This window comes from Colobus angolensis, unplaced genomic scaffold (genome assembly GCF_000951035.1).
Source record: "Colobus angolensis palliatus isolate OR3802 unplaced genomic scaffold, Cang.pa_1.0 Scaffold54, whole genome shotgun sequence".
In the NCBI taxonomy this organism is placed as follows: domain Eukaryota; kingdom Metazoa; phylum Chordata; class Mammalia; order Primates; family Cercopithecidae; genus Colobus; species Colobus angolensis.
In genome coordinates, this window is record NW_012118932.1 from 415,724 (window position 1) to 435,387 (window position 19,664).

General features: G+C 50.4%; 1 protein-coding gene across 1 annotated transcript; it reads left to right on the top strand.

The window, feature by feature from the left end:
- Positions 1-5,294: 5,294 nt before the first annotated feature.
- On the top strand, positions 5,295-16,573 carry MUC20 (mucin 20, cell surface associated). Its single transcript, XM_011961162.1, has 5 exons — positions 5,295-5,469; positions 8,932-9,902; positions 9,987-10,290; positions 12,684-12,775; positions 16,172-16,573. Exons 1-5 carry the CDS (start codon positions 5,394-5,396, stop codon positions 16,238-16,240), a joined length of 1,512 nt encoding a protein of 503 aa, XP_011816552.1. The 5' UTR covers positions 5,295-5,393; the 3' UTR covers positions 16,241-16,573.
- The last annotated feature ends 3,091 nt before the right edge of the window (positions 16,574-19,664 follow it).

Genomic DNA, 19,664 nt, shown 5'->3' on the forward strand with positions numbered 1-19,664 from the left:
ACTTTCCAAAATCAAATTATAAATTATGTATTTTTCTGTCCTAATCATTTAAGATACTAGGTTCCCTAAAGTCCAAAAATGACATAATTTGGCTTATTTGGTATAAAAATTATACAGAAAGTATTGTCAAGTATGAAATTGTGTTTGGTTTCTTTGGACTGTATTTGTATAAGTATGTTATTGGTATGTGTTCTAAAATTATGGGAAACTCCTATAATTCTGATATGACTTAGTGTACATTATTGATAATAATTGTAATTGTTATATTACATTATTTTGTGCCACAGAGGTAACAAATTTTTCTTGTCAATTGTGTCTTTGACTATGGCTCCCCTAAAACTTTTTGTTATCCACAGACAATTGTCTTGTTTTGGTCCTCTTTAGAAGGTGGTTTTATAGCTGGGTATAGTGGCTCACGCCTGTAATTCCAGCACTTTGGGAGGCCGAGGTGGGTGGATCATGAGCTCAGGAGTTCCAGACCAGCCTCGCCAAGATGGTGAAACGCTGTTTCTACTAAAACTACAAATATTAGCTAGGCATGGTGGCAGATGCCTGTAATCTCAGCTACTTGGTAGGCTGAGGCAGGAGAATCACTTGAATCCAGGTAGCAGAGATTGCAGTGAGCCAAGATCACCCCACTGCATTCCAGCCTGAGTGAGAGAGTGAGACTCTGTCTAAAAAAAAAAAAAAAGAAGGTGGTTTTATAATCAGCTATAAAACTCTAAAAAGTACTCTTGAATGCAGGTTTCTGATAACTTTGGAGATTGTGACATCAGAATAGAGGAAAAATTTTTAGGACTCATGGAGATCTGAAATGTTCATAAATATCAAGCAGAACAGGAATTAACTACATAGACTGAACTTACAGAAGACTGAAGTAATCTTTTTGACTTTTTGCTTAAAACGTTGTTGATCCTTTGTTTTGTTTCTTCAGAGTCAAGGAAACTTTTCTTTTGAGCTATTGACAGCTTTTAACAAGTTATTATACTCCTATGAACAAAATTTGGGGCATATTTGTTTCTCTCTACATGATTTCTCCAGAATTTGGAAACTATTTGTGAGTATTCTTGACTTATCACAATATAGTTATTTGCATAAGTACAATAATAATCTGTTTTTATTTGTAACAGGACATAATTGGAGAAACTGGTTGTTCTACCACAGCTTTGACAGGAATGGTGTGCTTTCCTTTAAGGAATTAAACTTGCTTTATGGAGCCAGTAAAAGCCCCTTGGGAAAACTGGCCACATGCCCTGTCTACACAGTCCCTGAACAGGGTTCCTGACCTGTGGTAAGTAAAGAATGTCACTTTCTGACAGGCCCAGGAGCCCCAAGTTTTATCTTGGGACCTCAAGAGGAGAGGAATTCATGCAACTCATAGGTATTTGTTGGTACAAATCCATGGCAGGGCTCAGCTTTAAACAAGTCTTTTCTGAGATTCCTTCTATGGAACAAAGTTCCATCAAAGCCAATTTAAAGGCCTGTGTAAAAAAATAATTATTCTTGCTGTACTGTATACAAATAATCAGGCCAAGTATAATAAAGGAAATCCGTCCTACCATGATTTGTCTTTAGTAAAAATGAGAAGCTGGAGAGAGATAAATTATGTTTTAAAAACTATAGTACACCTGTTGTTAGATTCTAGTTTTGCCTAACATTTTTCAATTTTTATTGTTTTCTGTAGTTTGAACCAAATTCTAATTTTTCTTGGCTACAAGTCTTCGAAATAATATTTTCAATTTTTTCCTTTCTTTTTCCCCATTTTTCCTAATTTTGAGTCACTGAAAGTTAAGCCGTGCTTTCTTAAAGCCATGTAAACTGAAGCTAGACAACTTAAACTTCAGAAGAAAATAACAGCAACCTTATTTACATACATAAGCCACTTTCATACCTGCCTACTGATGTATAAACTTCAGAGTAATGTGGCCTATATCGATTTTTCCAGGACTGTTCTTTTGTCTGTTATTGTTTTTTTCCCTTCCTCCCCCTATTTTTTCTTCATAGGACATGAGACTTCACAACCTGCTAAAAATGAGCTTTCCTAATAACTTGGGATCTACCCATCTAGAAACACACCTTCCTAGCTATGAGAGGCCAGATGAAACCTGAGACCAGAGACTCATTTTCTCCTAAATGCTTTCTCAAAAAATTTTAAAAAGGAAAGGGGTAGAAATGTGAAAGGAAACTATCTTGGGCCCCCAAAATCACTACGCTAAAGGGAAAAGTCAAGCTGGGAATGGCTTAGGGCAAACCTGCCTCCCATTCTATGCAAAGTCATCCTTCCTTCCATTCACTGAGATAAATGCATATCTAATTGCCCCCTTTGAAAAGGTGAATCAGAAACTCAAAAGAATGTTACTATTTGTCTCTTATCTACCTGTAACCTGGGGGCCCCTCCCTGTTTCCAGTTGTCCCACCTTTCCAGACTGAACCAATGTTCATCTTACATGTGTTGACTGATGTCTCATGTCTCCCGAAAACGTGTAAAACCAAACTATGCTCTGACCACCTTGGCATATGTCACCAGGACCTTCTGAGCCTGTGTCATGGACGCGAGTCCTCAACCTTCGCTAAATAAACTTTCTAAATTAACTGAGACCTGTCTCAGATATTCGGGGTTCAAGTTTGCTGTCTCTCTTCACTAGGAAAGTTGTTCCATGAAGGCCAGGATCTCTTTTACTGAGTGATGTATTCCAAGTGCCTGGAGCAATGTCTGGCATGTAGAAGGAATTCCATCCATGAGTGTTAAATTAATGAACTGGCCTCTTGTGCTCATTCAAGGTGAGAGTTGAGATTGGCTGAAAATATGTCCCAGGAACTTTCTGTGTAAGCCTGTTGTGGCCCCCAGAGCTAACAGTCATCTGTCCAGGCTTGTAAATTTCCCCAAATACCGAGGAAAATCATCCAAAATTCAGCAAACGCAGGGAAGCTTTCAGTCAGGCTTCCTTTCCAGGGATTCCTCACTTCCTCATCTGCAACAGGCTGGGGTGGACTCACCTGCTGCTGGAATGAGGAAGCCCCGATCCCTGCAGGGGTGGGGCTGGAGGAGGGCTGGGGTGGCTGAAAGGACCTGCATTCTTGCTTAGTCTCTTCTCCATCTTCCCTTGGGGTGAGCCTCAGAGTGGATCGCAGCTACTAGATGGGGTCTAAGAGAATACAGTCCCTGCTGTGGCGCTGGCTTCCTCTCTCTACCTGACACCTCCCGGGGTGGGGGGTCCTTGTCTCATTTGATAAGCAAAGAGCTGGGGCTGAGTGGAGGATGGAAGGGGCTCGGCCTACAGATCAATGGTGTCCAAGATCCCCACTCCAAGTGCTGGGTTTTGTCCCCTGTGGGCCTCCCTCAGCCTCTTCTGGGGAGTCTTCCTCCTCCCGTTCTCTCCCATTCCCTCCTTCTTCCCAGCAGCACAGTCCAGAGCAGAGTAAATTTCTGGAAGACAATGTCACACACCCACCGCAGAACCCCAGACCACGAGGCCAAAAGGACCTTGCAGTTCACGTTGACTGAGGCCCACAGAGAGCAGATAACTTGTACGTTCGCACAGCTCCTGGGTCAGTGTTAAGGAGAGAGTTGGGAATGGAACCTGGACCTTCCAATTTTTTTTTTTTCCTTTTCCTTTTTTAGACAGAGTCTTGCTCTGTCGCCCAGGCTCGAGTGCAGTGGAGCAATCTTGGCTCACTGCTACCTCTGCATCCTGGGTTCAAGAGATTCTCCTGCCTCAGCCTTCCAAGTAGCAAGGATTACAGGCCCACACTACCATGCCTGCCTAATTTCAGTATTTTTAATAGAGACAGGGTTTCGCCATGTTGGCCAGGCTGCTCTTAAACTCCTGGCCTCAAGTGATCTGCCCACCTTGGCCTCTCAGACGCTGGGGTTACAGGCGTGAGCCACTGCACCCGGCCTGGTTTTAAAGTTCTTTCCAGTTCTGAGATGTTGTGATTCCCTCGTGCGGATCCAGCAGGCTTTCTTCTACCCAAGAGCGGCCTTCATCAGCGCTCCTGCCCTGAAATTCCGAAGCTGCCTTGTCTGGTCACCGGCCAGTGGCCATAACAGTCCATGTCTGTGGCACACGGAGGGAGTAAGAAGCTTCTCTCGGGCGTTTGGAAATATATTCAGTAACTGCATGTCCCTTCTCACGGCTAAATCTCTAGCTTCTCTGAGTCATCACCCTCCTGCGTCCTCTCTTCCTTGGCCCTGAGACTCAGATGAGCGCGCTCACCTCTTCTGTCTTCCCAGCCCCGTGCCTTCAGCCTGGCCAATGTTCCTGGCTTTGACTGGTCACCCTCCTGCGTCCTCTCTTCCTAGGCCCTGAGATTCAGATGAGCGTGCTCACCTTTTCTCTCTTCCCAGCCCCGCACCTTCAGCCTGGCCAATGTTCCTGGCTTTGACTGGGATGCAGAATCACAGGATGATGAAGATGAAAGGATGTTAGAAATTAGAGTCTTGTCCCACACCGGGGGGCTGTCTCTTCTCCCCAGCGCTTGAGGATCAGAGCGGATGTCAGGGTTCTCACTCACTCACTGAGCACCTAAGATGTATATATTTTTGATGGGCATCAACTGTGTGGCAGGCACTGTGTAAGAGCTTTACTATCGCACGTCATCCTTACGACAGCAGCCCAGCGAGGTAGGTTTATCCATTTACAGAGCAGGAAGAGAAGGTTCAGCCTGACTCTGAATTTCACCCTCGGAGATAGAGTTAATCATGCCCAGGACCAGGAATGAAGCCCGGGTCAGACTCAAAGCCCCAGCTCCAGGCACAGGAGGGGAGGTGGTGAAACGGGACCTCCTGTGGCCTTCCCAGCACAAGACTGAGGGTCAGTGTCACTGTGGAAGTGATTTTGCTGGGCGCGGTGGCTCAGGCCTGTCATCCCAGCACTTTGGGAGGCCAAGGCGGGGGGATCACCTGAGGTCAGGAGTTCAAGACAAGCCTGGCCAGTATGGTGAAACCCCATCTCTACCATAAATACAAAAATTAGCTGGGCGTGGTGGCGCACGCTATAATCCCAACTACTCGGGCGGCTGAGGCAGGAGAATTGCTTGATCCCGGGAGGAAGAGGTTTCAGTGAGCTGAGATCTCACTGCTGTACACTCCAGCCTGGGCGACAGCGCGAGACTCCAGCTCACAAAAAAAAAAAAAAAAAAAAAAAGCTAGTGATTCCACATCTTCAAATCAAATGTCAGTGGAGTGTTTACTGGGCCAGGAAGGCAGGGGGGTCAGCTTGCTGACAGCCTCAACCTGCCAGCCCTCAGCCTGCACATTTGTGTGGCCACATCCTGCAAACTAGCCAGTCACACACCTCGGCAGGAGGCGGCCCCTCCTCCCTGGCTTGAGGAAGCAGGAAAAGGTACCTGTGAGACAGCCCACAGTTCTGCAGTGGCGGTGGCCGGCCAGGATGGGCCGTCTCTGGGGTCTGGCTCTGCCCCTTTTCTTCTGCTGCTGGGAGGTTGCAGTCTCTGGGAGCTCTGCAGGTAAGGAGGCCAGAGGGGCCTGGTGGGCCTCTCCCGTCGTGAGGCTCTGGGAGTGAATTTCAGTGTGGGCAAGGGCAGGCGCTCTTGGGTTGATTATAAAGAACCATGGTGCTACCTGTGAAGTGCTGTCATTGATGATAAAGAGTGTGCGGATGATGGTGTGTGTGAGTATAAGCCTGCATGGCGCCGCCATGGTAAGAGGTGGCTGAGAGTCTGTCTTTATGAACGTGGAGAGTGAGTGGGGCGGGGAGGTGGGTGCAGGGAGGTGCCAGCTGGTGATCATTGTGCAGAAAGCTGAAGAATGTGGCTCAACAAGATTCGGACTCCAAGTTTATTACCTGGCATGGATTTCCTTCAAAATACAGATATGGAGTGAAAAGTCCGACTACCACAAACTGCTTGGGAAGGGTGGATGCTGAGAGGCAGGGCTTTTGTGAAGGACGGGAACGAACCCTGACCTGTCGCTAATAGGAGTTGTGCCAAACTCATCACATACATTAAAAAAGGGGGGGATTTATTTTATTTTATTTTATTTTATTTTATTTTAGAGCAGTTCTAGGTTTGCTCTAAACTTTGAGTGGAGAGGCCGGGTGCGATGGCTCACACCTGTAATCCCAGCATTTTGGGAGGCCGAGGCAGGTGGATCACCTGAGGTCAGGAGTTTGAGACCAGCCTGACCAACATGGAGAAACCCCATCTCTACTAAAAATACAAAATTAGTGGGATGTGGTGGCGGGCGCCTGTAATCCCAGCTACTCAGGAGGCTGAAGCAGGAGAATTGCTTGAACCTGGGAGGTGGAGTTTGCAGTGAGCCAAGATCACGCCACTGCACTCCAGCCTGGGCAACAGCGTGAAACTGTTTAAAAAAAAAAAAGAGTGGAGAGTATCGAGTTCCCATCCCCACCACTTACAGCCTCCCCCATCATCAACATCCCCCACCAGAGTGGCACGTTTGTTAGGACTGAGGAACCTACTTTAATGCATCATTATCATACATTATATTTTTAACCCTCACAATGGCCCTACAAGATGGCCCTGTTCTGACCACCCCCGACCTCCACTGCTTTGAGGATGAGGCCACTGTGCTTCTGGGGATCCAGTGACTCCTCCTCGGAGCCAGGATCTGACTCCACACAGGCCTGAGCACGGCACGCCGCGGCCGCCTGCCTGTGCTCACCGTGGCCTTGTTTGTGCTGCACGTGTCCTCTTAGCTCCACCTTACAGATGCGGAAATGCAGGCTTGGAGCTGAGAGACTTGGCCAGGGTCACAGGGCAGAGAGCAGGTTCTCCAACTCAGGGTCCCAAGTCCACCTGCTTTCCTCTCCACCAGATTTGAAGATTGTACCAGGAGAGCTGCAGTGTTCCAGAGCTACCGAGAGGCTGGGCCGGGCTGTGGGCTTGGGGAGCATGAGGAGGTTTCACAGCAAAACTGACACCCCGGGGAAAAGCTGGAAAATGTGCCAGGGGAAGTCAGGCTCCGAGGGCACCACTCTGGGCTGCTAGCTGTGTGGGCTGGACCAAGAAGGCTCAGAGAAATGATCTCAGGCCTTGAAGTGGGGAGAAGAAACTATTATGAAGGCAGATGAACAGTTCCTGCAAAGGTGAGGTTTGTGTGTGCAGCTGGGCTGCAGTGGACCAGTGGTGGCAGCGGGTGCCCAGGACTCGCCGCGCTGCCTGGGGGTGCGGCCCGTACTCCTCACTACAGTCACATCGACTGTGCGTGCTTTCAGGTGGCCGGGGAGAGGACTCCATGGGGGAGGGATGCTTACCTTGTGGGCTTTGGAAGATAAGGGTTTTCCCTTTCACCTTCTCCGCTGGTCCTCACCACCTTGGCAAGGCAGGTATTGTGACCTGTTTTCTCAGGTGAGGACATGGAGGCTGGGAGGGGTCTAGAGACTGGCCGGGCTAGTAGGAGGCCAAGTCATCCAGCCCCAGAGCCAGTAGTGGGCAGCACAGCGGCAGCTGCAACCAAGGCTCTTGACTCCTGCCTCGTCATTCCCTGAGGTCCACAGGACAACCAGCCGGGACCTGGGGCCCCATCCTGATGCCCTGGGGAGAGGTTCTAGGCCTCCTTGGGGGTCTATGGGCTACTTTTGGACCAGTGGAGCTGGGTCAAGACTATCTCAAACCATGTGCCGGGGGAGGTCAGGCTCCAAGAGTGCCACCTTTTGGGCTTCTAGCTGTGTGGGCTGGACCCAGAAGGCTCAGAGAAATGAGGGGGTTTGTATTTGATCCTTTTCCTTCCAAGAGTGGGATTACTACATAAAACACACAGGGCATCCCGTCACATTTGAATTTCAGGCAACAATTTTTTTTTTTTTTTTTAGTGTAAGTATGTAGCCCATATTGCATGAGAAATACTCATGCTAAAAAGTTACTCATCATTTATCTGAAATGCAAGTTCAAATTTAACTGAGTACCCTGTATTTTTATTTGTCAAATCTAGAAGCCCTCTTCAAGAGGCTCCTTGGCCTCCTCACAGGGGAGCCCGATCTCTCTCTAGACAGGAGAGGCATCCCCCTCTTTCTCAGGCCAGAAAAGATCTTGCAGTGAACCACTCAAGAGGCTGAGGCAGGAGGACCACTTGAGCCCAGGAATTCAAGACCTGCCTGGGCAACAGAGTGAGATCCTGTCTCTGGGGAAAATATCCTGCCTCAGCCTCCCTCGGGGCCCCCCATTCCTCCCACCTCAGGGCCAGTCAAGGGAACAGGCCTCTGCTCTAGGCAGAAGTGGCAGCAGCCGCTCTCTGAAAGGCTAGGTTTTGTCTGAGCTGGCTGCCTGTGTCCTGTGGAAAATGCCTGGCCACAGTTTCTATGGTTCCTGGGCTCCAACCCTGCAGTTCTCAGCTCTCGTTCAGGAGGGGCCTTGGCAGGGTGGGGCACCCTGTTTCCCTTGCCGGAGCCCCAAGGACTCTGCCGGCTCCCTCACTTTGGCAGCAGCACTGCCCACCCTGTCTCTGGAGGTTCCTCCCTTCAGTCCACCCAGCCACCCCGAAAGGCAGAACCATAGGCCTTTCTCATCTTTTAAGGGTTTTGACTTCCATGGGGAAGTATGTGTTGGATGAGAAAAGTGGCCGGGGAAGGGGACACAGGTTCAGAAAGCTCTGCGAGTCCTGGACGCTGCTCTGCCTTCTTGGCTCACCCTGGAAGGTGGATGCTGGCCCCACTCATCCCCTGTTAAAGACGCAGGCCGAGAGCCAGCAGATCCCGGGGCTTGCTGGCCCCTAGTGAGTTGTCAGGGCTTCAGAGGACACCAGTCATGGCAGCCCCAGCTCTGTGGCTGCCACACGGGCCTGGGCTTCCCAGAACTGCCTCCTTCTTGTTCGCTTATGTAGATGAAAAAGGAGGGTAACAGCACTTCCCCTCCCCACCCTCCTCCCAGAAGTGCCCAGGGTGTAAACGAAATCGCTTGTGTGAAGTCCACTGGAACCCAGGCTCACCAAGTCAATCTTAACCAACACAGGCCCCAGCAGCCGCAGAGCAGACGCTGCGATGACAGGGGATGACGCAGAAGTGCTCGCTATGACTCCAGCACCAGGCCACGCCGCTCTGGAAACTCGAACTCTGAGTGCTGAGAGCTCCTGTAGGTCCTCAACCCCAGCCGGCCCCACTCCAGAGGCAGAGACCCGGGGAACCGAGAGCATCTCCCCTGCAACAGAGACCAGGACGTCCACAGAAACACCTCCCAACTGCACGGTGCTGATTGCCACCTCTGCGGGGACATCAGCCGCCACTGGCGGCCCCGAGGGACCTGGAACGACCACAATGGAGCCCGTCACAGGCAGCGATCCCGAGGAAGCCGTCTCTGACACCCTTCGCACCGATGATAGCTCTGAAGAGGCAAAGACACCGATGATAGCTCTGAAGAGCCAATCGACATTGGCTCACACCTCCACAGAAGCTAAGGGCCTGGCCTCAGACAGCAGCGCCTCTTCCGACAGCCCCCCTCCAGCCATCACCCCCTCACGGTCCCCGGGATCTGGCGTCACTCTCCTCGCTGAAGCCCTGGTGACCGTCACCCCCGTCGAGGTTATCAATTCCAGCATCACAGAAATAGAAACAACGACTTCCAGCATCCCTGGGGCCCCAGACACAGATCACAGCCCCACGGAAGGCGTGAAGGCCTCGCCCACCTCCAATCCACCAGCTCTGCCTGACTCCACGGATGCAAAACCACACAGCACCGAGGCCACAGCCTCTGCCGAGACCCTGTCCACAGCCGGCGCCACAGAGTCAACCGCACCTGATGCCACGGTTGGGACCCCACTCCCCACCAACAGCACCACAGAAAGAGAAGTGACAGCACCCAGGGCCACGACCCTCAGTGGAACTCTGGCCACAGTCAGCAGGAATCCCCTGGAAGAAACCTCAGCCCTCTCAGTTGAGACGCCAAGTTACGTCAGCGTCTCAGGAGCAACTCTCGTCTCCACAGAGGCCGGGTCAGCAGTGACCTCAGCCCTCTCTGTTGAGACACCAAGTTACGTCAGCGTCTCAGGAGCAGCTCTCGTCTCCACAGAGGCCGGGTCAGCAGTGGGCAGAACAGCTTCCTTTGCTGGGTGCTCTGCTTCCTCCTACAGCACCTCAAAAGCCACCATCAAGAACTTCACCCCTTCAGAGACACCGACCACGGACATCACAACCAAAGGGCCCTTCCCCACCAGCAGGGACCCTCTTCCTTCTGTCCCTCCGACTACAGCCAACAGCAGCCGAGGGACGAACAGCACCTTAGCCAAGACCACAGCCTCAGCGAAGACCCCGATGAAGCCCCCAACAGCCACGCCCACCACTGCTCAGACGAGGCCGACCACAGACGTGAGTGCAGGTAAAGTGGCTCCTGCTGGTGATCTTTGGGGATTTGGGATGCGGGGTTTCCAGGACGTCTCTGCGCTTGAGGAGTGGAGAGGAAGGAAGGATCTGGAGCCTATTCGGAGCCTGCCCCTGATGTTGCCACTTCGTGATCTTCTAGTGGTTCTTGGCGAAATCAGGAAAAGGCAGATGGAGGGTTGTGTATGGAAAGAGGTGGAGATGGAAGTCTGGAAAAATGGTTTTTGGTCTCAGCTCTGCCTCTAACAACCCGAGTGATCTTGGGCAAGTCCCTCTCCCTCTCCGGGCCTCAGTTTCCCCACCTGTAGTTGGAGAGGGTTGGGATGGGCGCCGAAGTCCTGTCCAGCTCTGACCTATGAAGTTCACTGTTGAGCAGCTCTGGAAGCTTCTATTCCAGCCATAGCCACACAGAGGAGCAGCATGCAGGCATCAGGCCCGAGCTGCTGCTCTCTGATGGGCTGGGACCCCATGAAAGTGGGGCCCGCCGGATGCATTTCCTGGGATTTATGCCATACATAGTGACTTAAAATAAATGAATACAGGCCGGGAGTGGTGGCTCACGCCTGTAACGCCAGGACTTTGGGAGGCCGAGGAGGGTAAATCACCTGAGGTTAGGAGTGTAAGACCAGCCTGGCCAACATAGTGAAATCCCGTCTCTACTAAAAATTTGAAAATGAACTGGGTGTGGTGGCGCATGCCTGTAATCCCAGCTACTCAGGAGGCTGAGGCAGGAGAATTGCTTGAACCCAGGAGGTGGAGGTTGAAGTGAGCCGAGATCACACCGCTGCACTCCAGCCTGGGTGACGAGAGTGAAACTCCATCTCAAAAATAAACAAACAAACAAATAAATACAGCAAAGTCTTGGGAGTTTAAAGCGACATCTCTAAGGCAACAAACAGGGACTTCTCAGGGGAGAGTTCATTGTCAGAGGCTGCTTGGTCAGTCCAGCTTCTGGCCAGCCTGTAGCCTCCACCTCCCTTCCTGTCATCTGCCCTTGGGCCTCATCTCTGTGTATCCACAGCTTGCTCCCACCTTTCTGGGGGAGGTGAGGATGCAAACATTAATCACAGCCACTCAATAAATAAAGATATTATTGAATACCTTTTGTATTGTAGGCAGGGGTGATATAAACATGTTTCACACCCAGGAAGCATTGGCCCCCGCTGAACGTTCTCTCTGATGCCAGGCGGTGCCACCAGCTTCGTGTATGTTATTTCCTCTATTTACCCCTCAAAACAGCCTTATGAGGTGGGTAACACGACCCCATCTGACAGGGCTAAAGATGGTAGCTCAACTGTCCTGGAAAGAAAAATACCTTTATTATTGGTTGATTAGCATAAAAAGGTACATCATAAAATGTCTTCCTCCCCTGACTGTACCCCCAGCCAGTTCTCTTTACATGTGTAACCTGTGGGATTGTTTCTTTTCTGTTCTTTTATTTTCTTTTTTTGAGACAGAGTTTTGCTCTTGTTGCCCAGGCTAGAGTGCAATGGTGCAATCTCGGCTCACCGCAATCTCTGCCTCCCAGGTTCAAGTGATTCTCCTACCTCAGCCTCCCGAGTAGCTGGAATTACAGGCGTGCACCACCACACCAGCTAATTTTTATTTTTAGTAGAGATGGGGTTTCCCCATGTTGGCCAGGCTGGTCTTGAACTCCTGACCTCAGGTGATCTGCCCGCCTCGGGCTCCCAAAGTGCTGGGATTACAGGGGTGAGCCACTGCGCCCAAGCTTATCGCCTTAGTTTTACTGACCAGTGAATAAAATTGTCTTTACTGTGGTTTGAACACTTACCATGAGATCTGCTCTCTGAGAGGCTGCGATACAGTATTGTTACCCACGGTGCGGTACAGCAGGTCGCTGGAACTCACTCGTCTTGCATAACTGAAATGTCACCCCCTTGATCAGCTCCTCCCTGCTTCCCCATCCTTCAGAAATCTATTCTTTCTTCATTTTGTTTTGTTTTACCATCACTTGTTTAGCCAGTTCTGCATGGATGGACCCTTAGGTCGTTTCTAGTATTTCATTATGGCAAACAGTGCTGCAGTAAACAGGACTTTTTTTTTTTTTTTTTTTTTTGAGACAGAGTCTCACTCTGTCACCCAGGCTGGAGTGCAGTGGCGTGATCTCGACTCACTGCAACCTCCACCTCCAGGGCTCAGGTGATCCTCCCACCTCAGCCTCCTGAGTAGCTGGAATGACAGGTGTGAGCCACCACGCCCAGCCGATTTTTGCATTTTTAGTAGAGACAGGGTTTCACCATGCTGGCCAGGCTGGTCTCGAACTCCTGACCTCAGGTAATCCACCTGCCTCGGCCTCCCAAAGTGCTGGGATTACAGGCGTGAGCCACCGCGCCCAGCCCTGATTTTCATGTTACTGTTCTCCATTGGCAGGTGAAAATGTAGGTTTCCTCCTCCTGCGGCTGAGTGTGGCCTCCGCGGAAGACCTCACTGACCCCAGAGTGGCGGAGAGGCTGATGCAGCAGGTGAGTGGACACTTTCTGGACCAGGGCAGTAGAGGAAGGGGTGAGGTTTGCAGGGGCTGCCAGGAAGACCCACAGGACACAGAAGAGCAGCTACCGCACTTGGAAGGGAGTCTCGTTTCTTACAGAGAATTAGGAGCTGAGTCGGAGGATCTCTGCCTGGCTTTGCTTCTGTCTGCCTTCTCCGAGTTCTTCATTTCCTTCTCTGTGGTGTAAACACATGACTGCCCAACCCCCGATTTCTTCTGGTCCTTGGAAGCTTGGCCTTCTGGCCCCTGAGGAGAAAGTCAGTGATATTGATGGGAGGCTAGGCAGGACTCTTGGTTGTAAGTGGCAGAAACCCAAGTCAGAGCAGTTTATGAAGAAAAAAAAAAAAAAAAAAGGCAAGGTCTGAGAAACCTAGAAGCGTCTCCTCAGCTTCAGTGTGGCTGGATCCGGCAGCTCAAACACGATCGCGGGGATTTTCTCTTTCTCTCCCTGTCTTAGCTCTACTCCCTTCATTCTTCAGAGTCTTTCTTCACATGTATAAAAAGCCAGCCTTGTTAGCCATAGATTCACAAGGCACTTCCCTCTCCCCAAATTTTCTTTTCTTTTCTCTCTCTCTTTTTCTTTTTTTGAGACGAAGTCTCGCTCTGTCACCCAGGCTGGAGTGCAGTGGTGTGATCTTGGCTCACTGCAAGCTCTGCCTCCCGGGTTCACGCCATTTTCCTGCCTCAGCCTCCCGGGTAGCTGGGACTACAGGTGCCCGCCACCAGGGCCGGCTAATTTTTTTGTATTTTTTTAGTACAGACGGGGTTTCACCGTGTTAGCCAGGATGGTCTCGATCTCCTGACCTCGTGATCCGCCCGTCTCGGCCTCCCAAAGTGCTGGGATTACAGGCTTGAGCCACCGCGCCCGGGCCCCTCTCCCCAAATTTTCATGTCATCTGGGGCAGGGCAGGTCTCCGTGGCCTGCCAGGGCCACCATGACTGACAGCCCAATCAGGATCCCATAGAGGAAGGACGAGCCCTGAGAAAACAGGGAGGCTGGGCAGAAAAACCCCAGGGACGTACACTCCAGATGAGGACCAAGACTGGGATGCGTTTGTACAAGTCGGGAAAATTCTCCTGAAACCCACTGGACAGAGCTTCCAATGGTGAAATTCCGGGGCCAGCACTCTTGGGGATGCGGATGCTGTGGCTGAAATTTCAGGACCGGGGCTCTCGGGGATGCGGATGCTGTGGCTTGTTGGAAGGTTAGGCTGGGTCAGCTCTGTGCAGATTTCACGGGCCTGGCCTCACTGAGGGCCGGGTGGTTCTCCTACTGTGCGGTACAAAGTAGCAGATGGGGCATGACGGGAAGTATCTAAGCTCTGCTCACAAACGTGACCAGTGAAAACAGGCCCGGCACACAGTCTAACGTGGATTGCCTCTTTGGCAATGCCCTTGTCAATACCCGAAGCTTGCATTTAGCACCTCTCACAGTCAATGGGGGCCGTACCACTTAAAAGTGGCTCAGACTTACTGTCATCCCTTGCAAGGGTAAACCTGGCAGAGATCCTGGCTGGGGGTCTTATGCCAGGTGTAGAGTTCATAGCCGGGCTGGACAGGTGGAAGTGATTGCCCTTTGCAGAGGGAAGCAAGATACGTCCGTGGAGAGTGGGATCCTTTGTTGCAGGCAAAAGAAAACCTCTGTCTGTCGTAAGTAAAAGGGGGATTTGTTGGCAGGGTCCCAGGGGGATTTGTTGGCAGGGTCCCAGAGTGCATAGAATCAAAGCAATGCCAGGAGCAGGCTCGGAAAATAGGCAGGAGGACTCCCAGGGGAGTGCAGGGGCTCTGGGGGCCAGACAGTGGGGTCACGCTGGCTGGGACACTGTCCCTCCTGCTGGTGAGTCACTATTGGATGCTGCCACAGCCGACGGGCGGTGTGCGGCCTGCGCACACGTTCACACGGGTTCCCGCTGCCTTTTTGTCTCGCTGGACTTTTTGCTCCAGAGCCAAAGTCCTGAGTAGGAACATTTGATAGGCTGAGCTCAGCCCTTGTGCTCCCGTCAGTCCACAGCCAGGTGCCAGGGATGGGAAGAAGGGATATCTGCATCCCTGGAGTTCCCTTAGTGGCAGCGAGGCCCATCAAGACTCCCACCGCAAGGAGTCTAAACATAGCACAGAGATTCAACATCTGATGGCCAAATAAACGACAAATGCCCCCGGCACGTGACAATCAAAGTAGCGAGTGTGAATCCTTGTGGAAGAGGAAAGTTGTTTTTGTTTTGTTTTGTTTTCCGAGACTGTGTCTCGCTCTGTTGCCCAGGCTGGAGTGCGGTGGTGCAATCTCGGCTCACTGCAACCTCCACCTCCCAGGTTCAAGACATTCTCCTGCCTCCGCATCCCATGTAGCTGGGATTACAAGCCCGTGCCAGCAAACCGGCTACTTTTTATATGTGTAGTAGAGACGGGGTTTCAGGTTTCACCATCTTGGCCAGGCTAGTCTCGAACTCTTGACCTTGTGATCCACCCCCCCCTCAGCCTCCCAAAGTGCTGGGATTACAGGCGTGAGTCATTGCGCCTGGCTGGAAAGCCAGTTTTGTTTTTTTCTTTTTCTTTTTCTCTTTCTCTCTCTTTCTCTTTCTCTTTCTCTTCTTTTTCTTGAGACAGATTCTCGCTCTGTTGTCCAGAGTGCAATGGAGTGCAATGGCGCGATCTCGGCTCACTGCAACCTCCGCTTCCCAGGTTCAAGCAATTCTCCTGCCTCAGTCTCCCGAGTAGCTGGGATTACAAGTGCCTGCCACCACTCCTGGCTAGTTTTTGTATTTTTAGTAGAGACGGGGTTTCTCCATGTTGGTCAGGTTGGTCTTGAACTCCTGACATCAGGTGACCCACCCGCCTCAGCTTCCCAAAGCACTGGGATTACTGGCGTGAGCCACCACACCTAGCCGGGAAGCCAGTTTTGAATCCCAGGTCTGCGCTCCCAAACCGGAAACGATTTCAGGAATCGGAAAGAAACCGGGTGATCAGGAGCAGGTCAGGCAGCTGAGGCGCAGGCACCAGGCCCTGTAGGGTTGGGTGTCAGTTCTCGTCCAGGAACAGCCACGGTTTGGGCTCAGGAATTAGACAATGAGCGTCGGAACTAGCTAGATCTGGGTGTGAATTCTAGTTCCCAGCTGTGTGATCTTGGATAAGTTATTCTATGCGACTTTCATCCCTTATAAAATGAGGATCATAACACCTGCTTTATAAGGTTTCTGTGAGGTTTAGATGACATGTGTGTGAAGCACCAGCCTGTGTCCAGCATGTCAGAGGCCCAGGAAGGGTTGCCGTCCTCCACATGCGCTCTGCCCCACTGTCCCTTCCTGTCCTCTGCCTATGGCGAGCTCCTGGGTCAGATAGGCTGAAAGGACCACCTGGCTCCCTTGTTCTCCAGCTCCGCCAGGGACTCCACGCCGACGCGCCTCACTTCCAGGTCTCCTTACTGCGCATCAGGAGAGGCTAACAGACATCAGCTGCAGCCAGGCATGTCCCGTATGCCAAAAGAAGATGCTGCCCATGGCCTGGGCCCCCACCAACAGACTGCAGCTGCGTTACTGTGCTGAGAGGTACCCAGAAGTTTCCCATGAAGGGCAGCCGGTCCAAGCCCCTGACCCCAGATGTGACAACAGGACCCTCGCTCACGGCCACCGGAGCATATATGTGGGGAGGGACTTCACCTGTTCCCAGAGGTGTCCTTGGACTCACCTTGGCACATGTTCTGTGTTTCAGTGAAGAGAGAGCTGATCAGCCATCTGTGTGCTTCCCTCCTGCATTAAAACTCACTCGGTGTGGTCCAGAGGCTGTCTGTTGATCTGTATGCTTTCGCCGTTTTCACGGGAGAGGGATTGTGGATATTCTCACTGCACCTCCTCCTTCCACTCCCCCAGGTCTGGGTTTGCACTTTGATGAGAGCATTTACTGAGACGGGCCTGGAGCCTGTTGGACAGTGCGCTACGGCAGGGCACGGGCCACCTTTGTCCATCTCAGTATCCCCCGAACTAGCAGAGCGTCTGGCCTGCGGTGGGATCGCAGAGAATGTGGAATGGACCTAAATTTAAATTTCAAGTTCTGGACGCAAGCCTCAATTATTCTTCTTATATGTTATAACTTACATGCTATTATTTTTTTAAAAATTAAATGGTTTTTTATTTTAAAAGTAAAACTTGGCCAGGCACACTGGCTCATGCCTGTAATACCAGCACTTTGGGAGGCTGGAGTGGGTGGATCACTTGAGCTCAGGGGTTTGAGACTGGCCTGAACAACATGGCAAAGCCCTGTCTCTACACAAAATACAAAAGTTAGCTGGGTGTAATTGTGGACACCTGTATTCCCAGGTACTCGTGAGGCTGAGGTGGGAGGATCACTTGAACCCGGCAGATGGAGGTTGCCATCAGCTGAGGTCACACCTCTGCACTCCAACCTGGGTGACAAGGTGAGACCCTGTCTCCAAAAAGTAAATGAATAAAAATAAATAAAATGAAAGTGGCTGGGTGCGGCGGCTTGTGCCTGTAATCCCAGCACTTTGGGAGGCCGAGGCAGGCGGATCACGAGGTCAGGAGTTTGAGACCAGCCTGGCCAGCATGGTGAAACCCTGTCTCTACAAAAAACACAGAAATTAGCTGGGCGTGGTGGCAGGTGCCTGTAATCGTTAACTACTCGGGAGGCTGAGGCAGGAGAATTGCTTGAACCTGAGAAGCAGAGGTTGCAGTGACCCAAGATCCTGCCGCTGCACTCCAGCCTGGTGAAAGGGCAAGACTCTGTCTCATAAATAAATAAATAAATTTAAAATAAAAGTAAAACTTGCTTATGATTTCAAAATTTTGAAAAATTCCAAAGACCAAGCAAAGTAAGAAGTGGGAAGAGGAGAAAGAAAACATTTTCTATAATCCCACCTCTTAGATACGATTTATTTTTTAAAATTGAGACAGGGTCTCACTCTCACCCAAACTGCAGTGCAGTGGTGCGACCATGGCTCACTGCAGCCTCAACCTCCCAGGCTACAGTGATCCATCTTAGCCTCCTGAGGAGCTGGGACCGCAGATGCGCCACCACACCTGGCTAATTTTTGTACTTTTTTTTGTAAAGAAGGGGCTTTACCATGTTGACTAGGTTAGTCTCAATCTCCTGAGCTCAAGCAATCCTCCTGTCTCAGACTCGCAAAGTGCTGGGATTACAGGCATGAGCCCCTGTGCCCAGTCTTATATACAGATACAGCTATTATTATTAGTGTTTTTCTAAAATCGAAGTTCTGATCTCTTCCTCTGGACCTGCCCCACCTGCATCTTCCCCATCTCAGTTAATGTCAATTGCGTCCTTCAGTTGCTGAAGCCGAAATCCTCGGCACTGTTCTTTATTCCTCTCTCTCACGTTTTGCACCAGGAAATTCTGCTGGCTCTACAGCCATCAAACTGTGCCCAGAATCTGGCCCCTCCTCAGCATCTCCTGTGCTACCACCAAGATGGTCCACGATGCCGTCATCTCTCACCTGCACTACTACAGGTCTCCCTGTTTCCAGCTCTGCCCCCACCCCAGTCTAGTCCCAATGTGTCAGCCAGGGCTGTCTTTTTACAGCATAAGGCAGACCACACCACTTCTTTGCTCCAATCCTCCCATTTCACTCAGAAGAAAAGCAGAGTTCTGACAAGGGCTGCAAAGCCATACATGACCTGCGCCCCTCCCCTGCCACCTTAATTTGCTCACTGCACCACAGCCACACTGACATCTTTCTTGTCCCTTGAATGCACTGGGCCTGCTCTTGCCTTGGGATCTTTCTGTGCATTGCTCAGTCTGCTCAGAAGTCTTCTCCTCTCCATATCCACTTGGCTAACCCTCTACCTCCACCTTCACGTCCCTTCTCAGCGAGGTCTGCCATGACCACGCTGCTTAAAAATTCAGTCTCCCCTTCTGCACTTTGATGTACTTTACGATGCTGATCACAATTGAACATCATACATATTTTATTTATTTTCTTTATTATCTGTGTCCCCCAACTAGAATGAAAGATTTTGCCCTTTACGGTTTCCCTAGTGCCAAGAACAGTACCTGGCACATACCGGGGGCTCAGTAAACATTCGTTAGATGAATGAAGGAAACGAGGAGACAACGCTGACATTGCTGTGAGCACGGGGAGTGTGAGCGTTTGACGGATCCCTTCCATTTCTGGAGTGGGGCAGAATGAGTTTCATAAAGTAGCTCAGACAAAAATAATTCACTCATCTTGGCAAATATGTTGAGCACCTGCCTCAGAAGATAGACTGAGCTACGTGCCGTGGAGGATTCAAACCTGTCTCTTCTCCCAGGGATTGAAGTTAGACATGTACAGAAATAATAAATTGAAAGAGCTTATTTATACCGCATATAGCAACAACAGGATGCACTTAAATATAGAGAACTCTTACAGAGCAAGAAAAAAAAAAAAAAGGCGAACACACCAGTAGAAAAATGGATAAAGGGCAACAGCTAATTCACAAAAGAAGAAATACAAATGTCCTCTCTTCCCGCCACCGCCCCCCCAGTGAAAAAGAACGTGTGACTTCACTAACAAAAACAGGTCCATTAATACAGTGAGAAACTGCTTATTGTATGTCTGTACTGATCTGTACTGGGTGCTGGGCAAACGGGCATTCTCAAACACTCCTAGGAGGAAAGAAATTGGTACAGCCTTTCTGGAGGACAATTTAACTGATTTATTTAAAGCCTGAAGACTGTACATACCTTTAACTCAGCAGTTTCGTGACTGATTTATCTTAAGGAAGTAATTAAGAATCTGTGCCTAATTTTTATAACAACTAATAGATGAAAAAGACAAAATGAAACACAAATAACCTAAAATCTCCCCATGTCACAGTTTGCTTAAACACTATAGTATTATTTTTTGCAAGCTACAG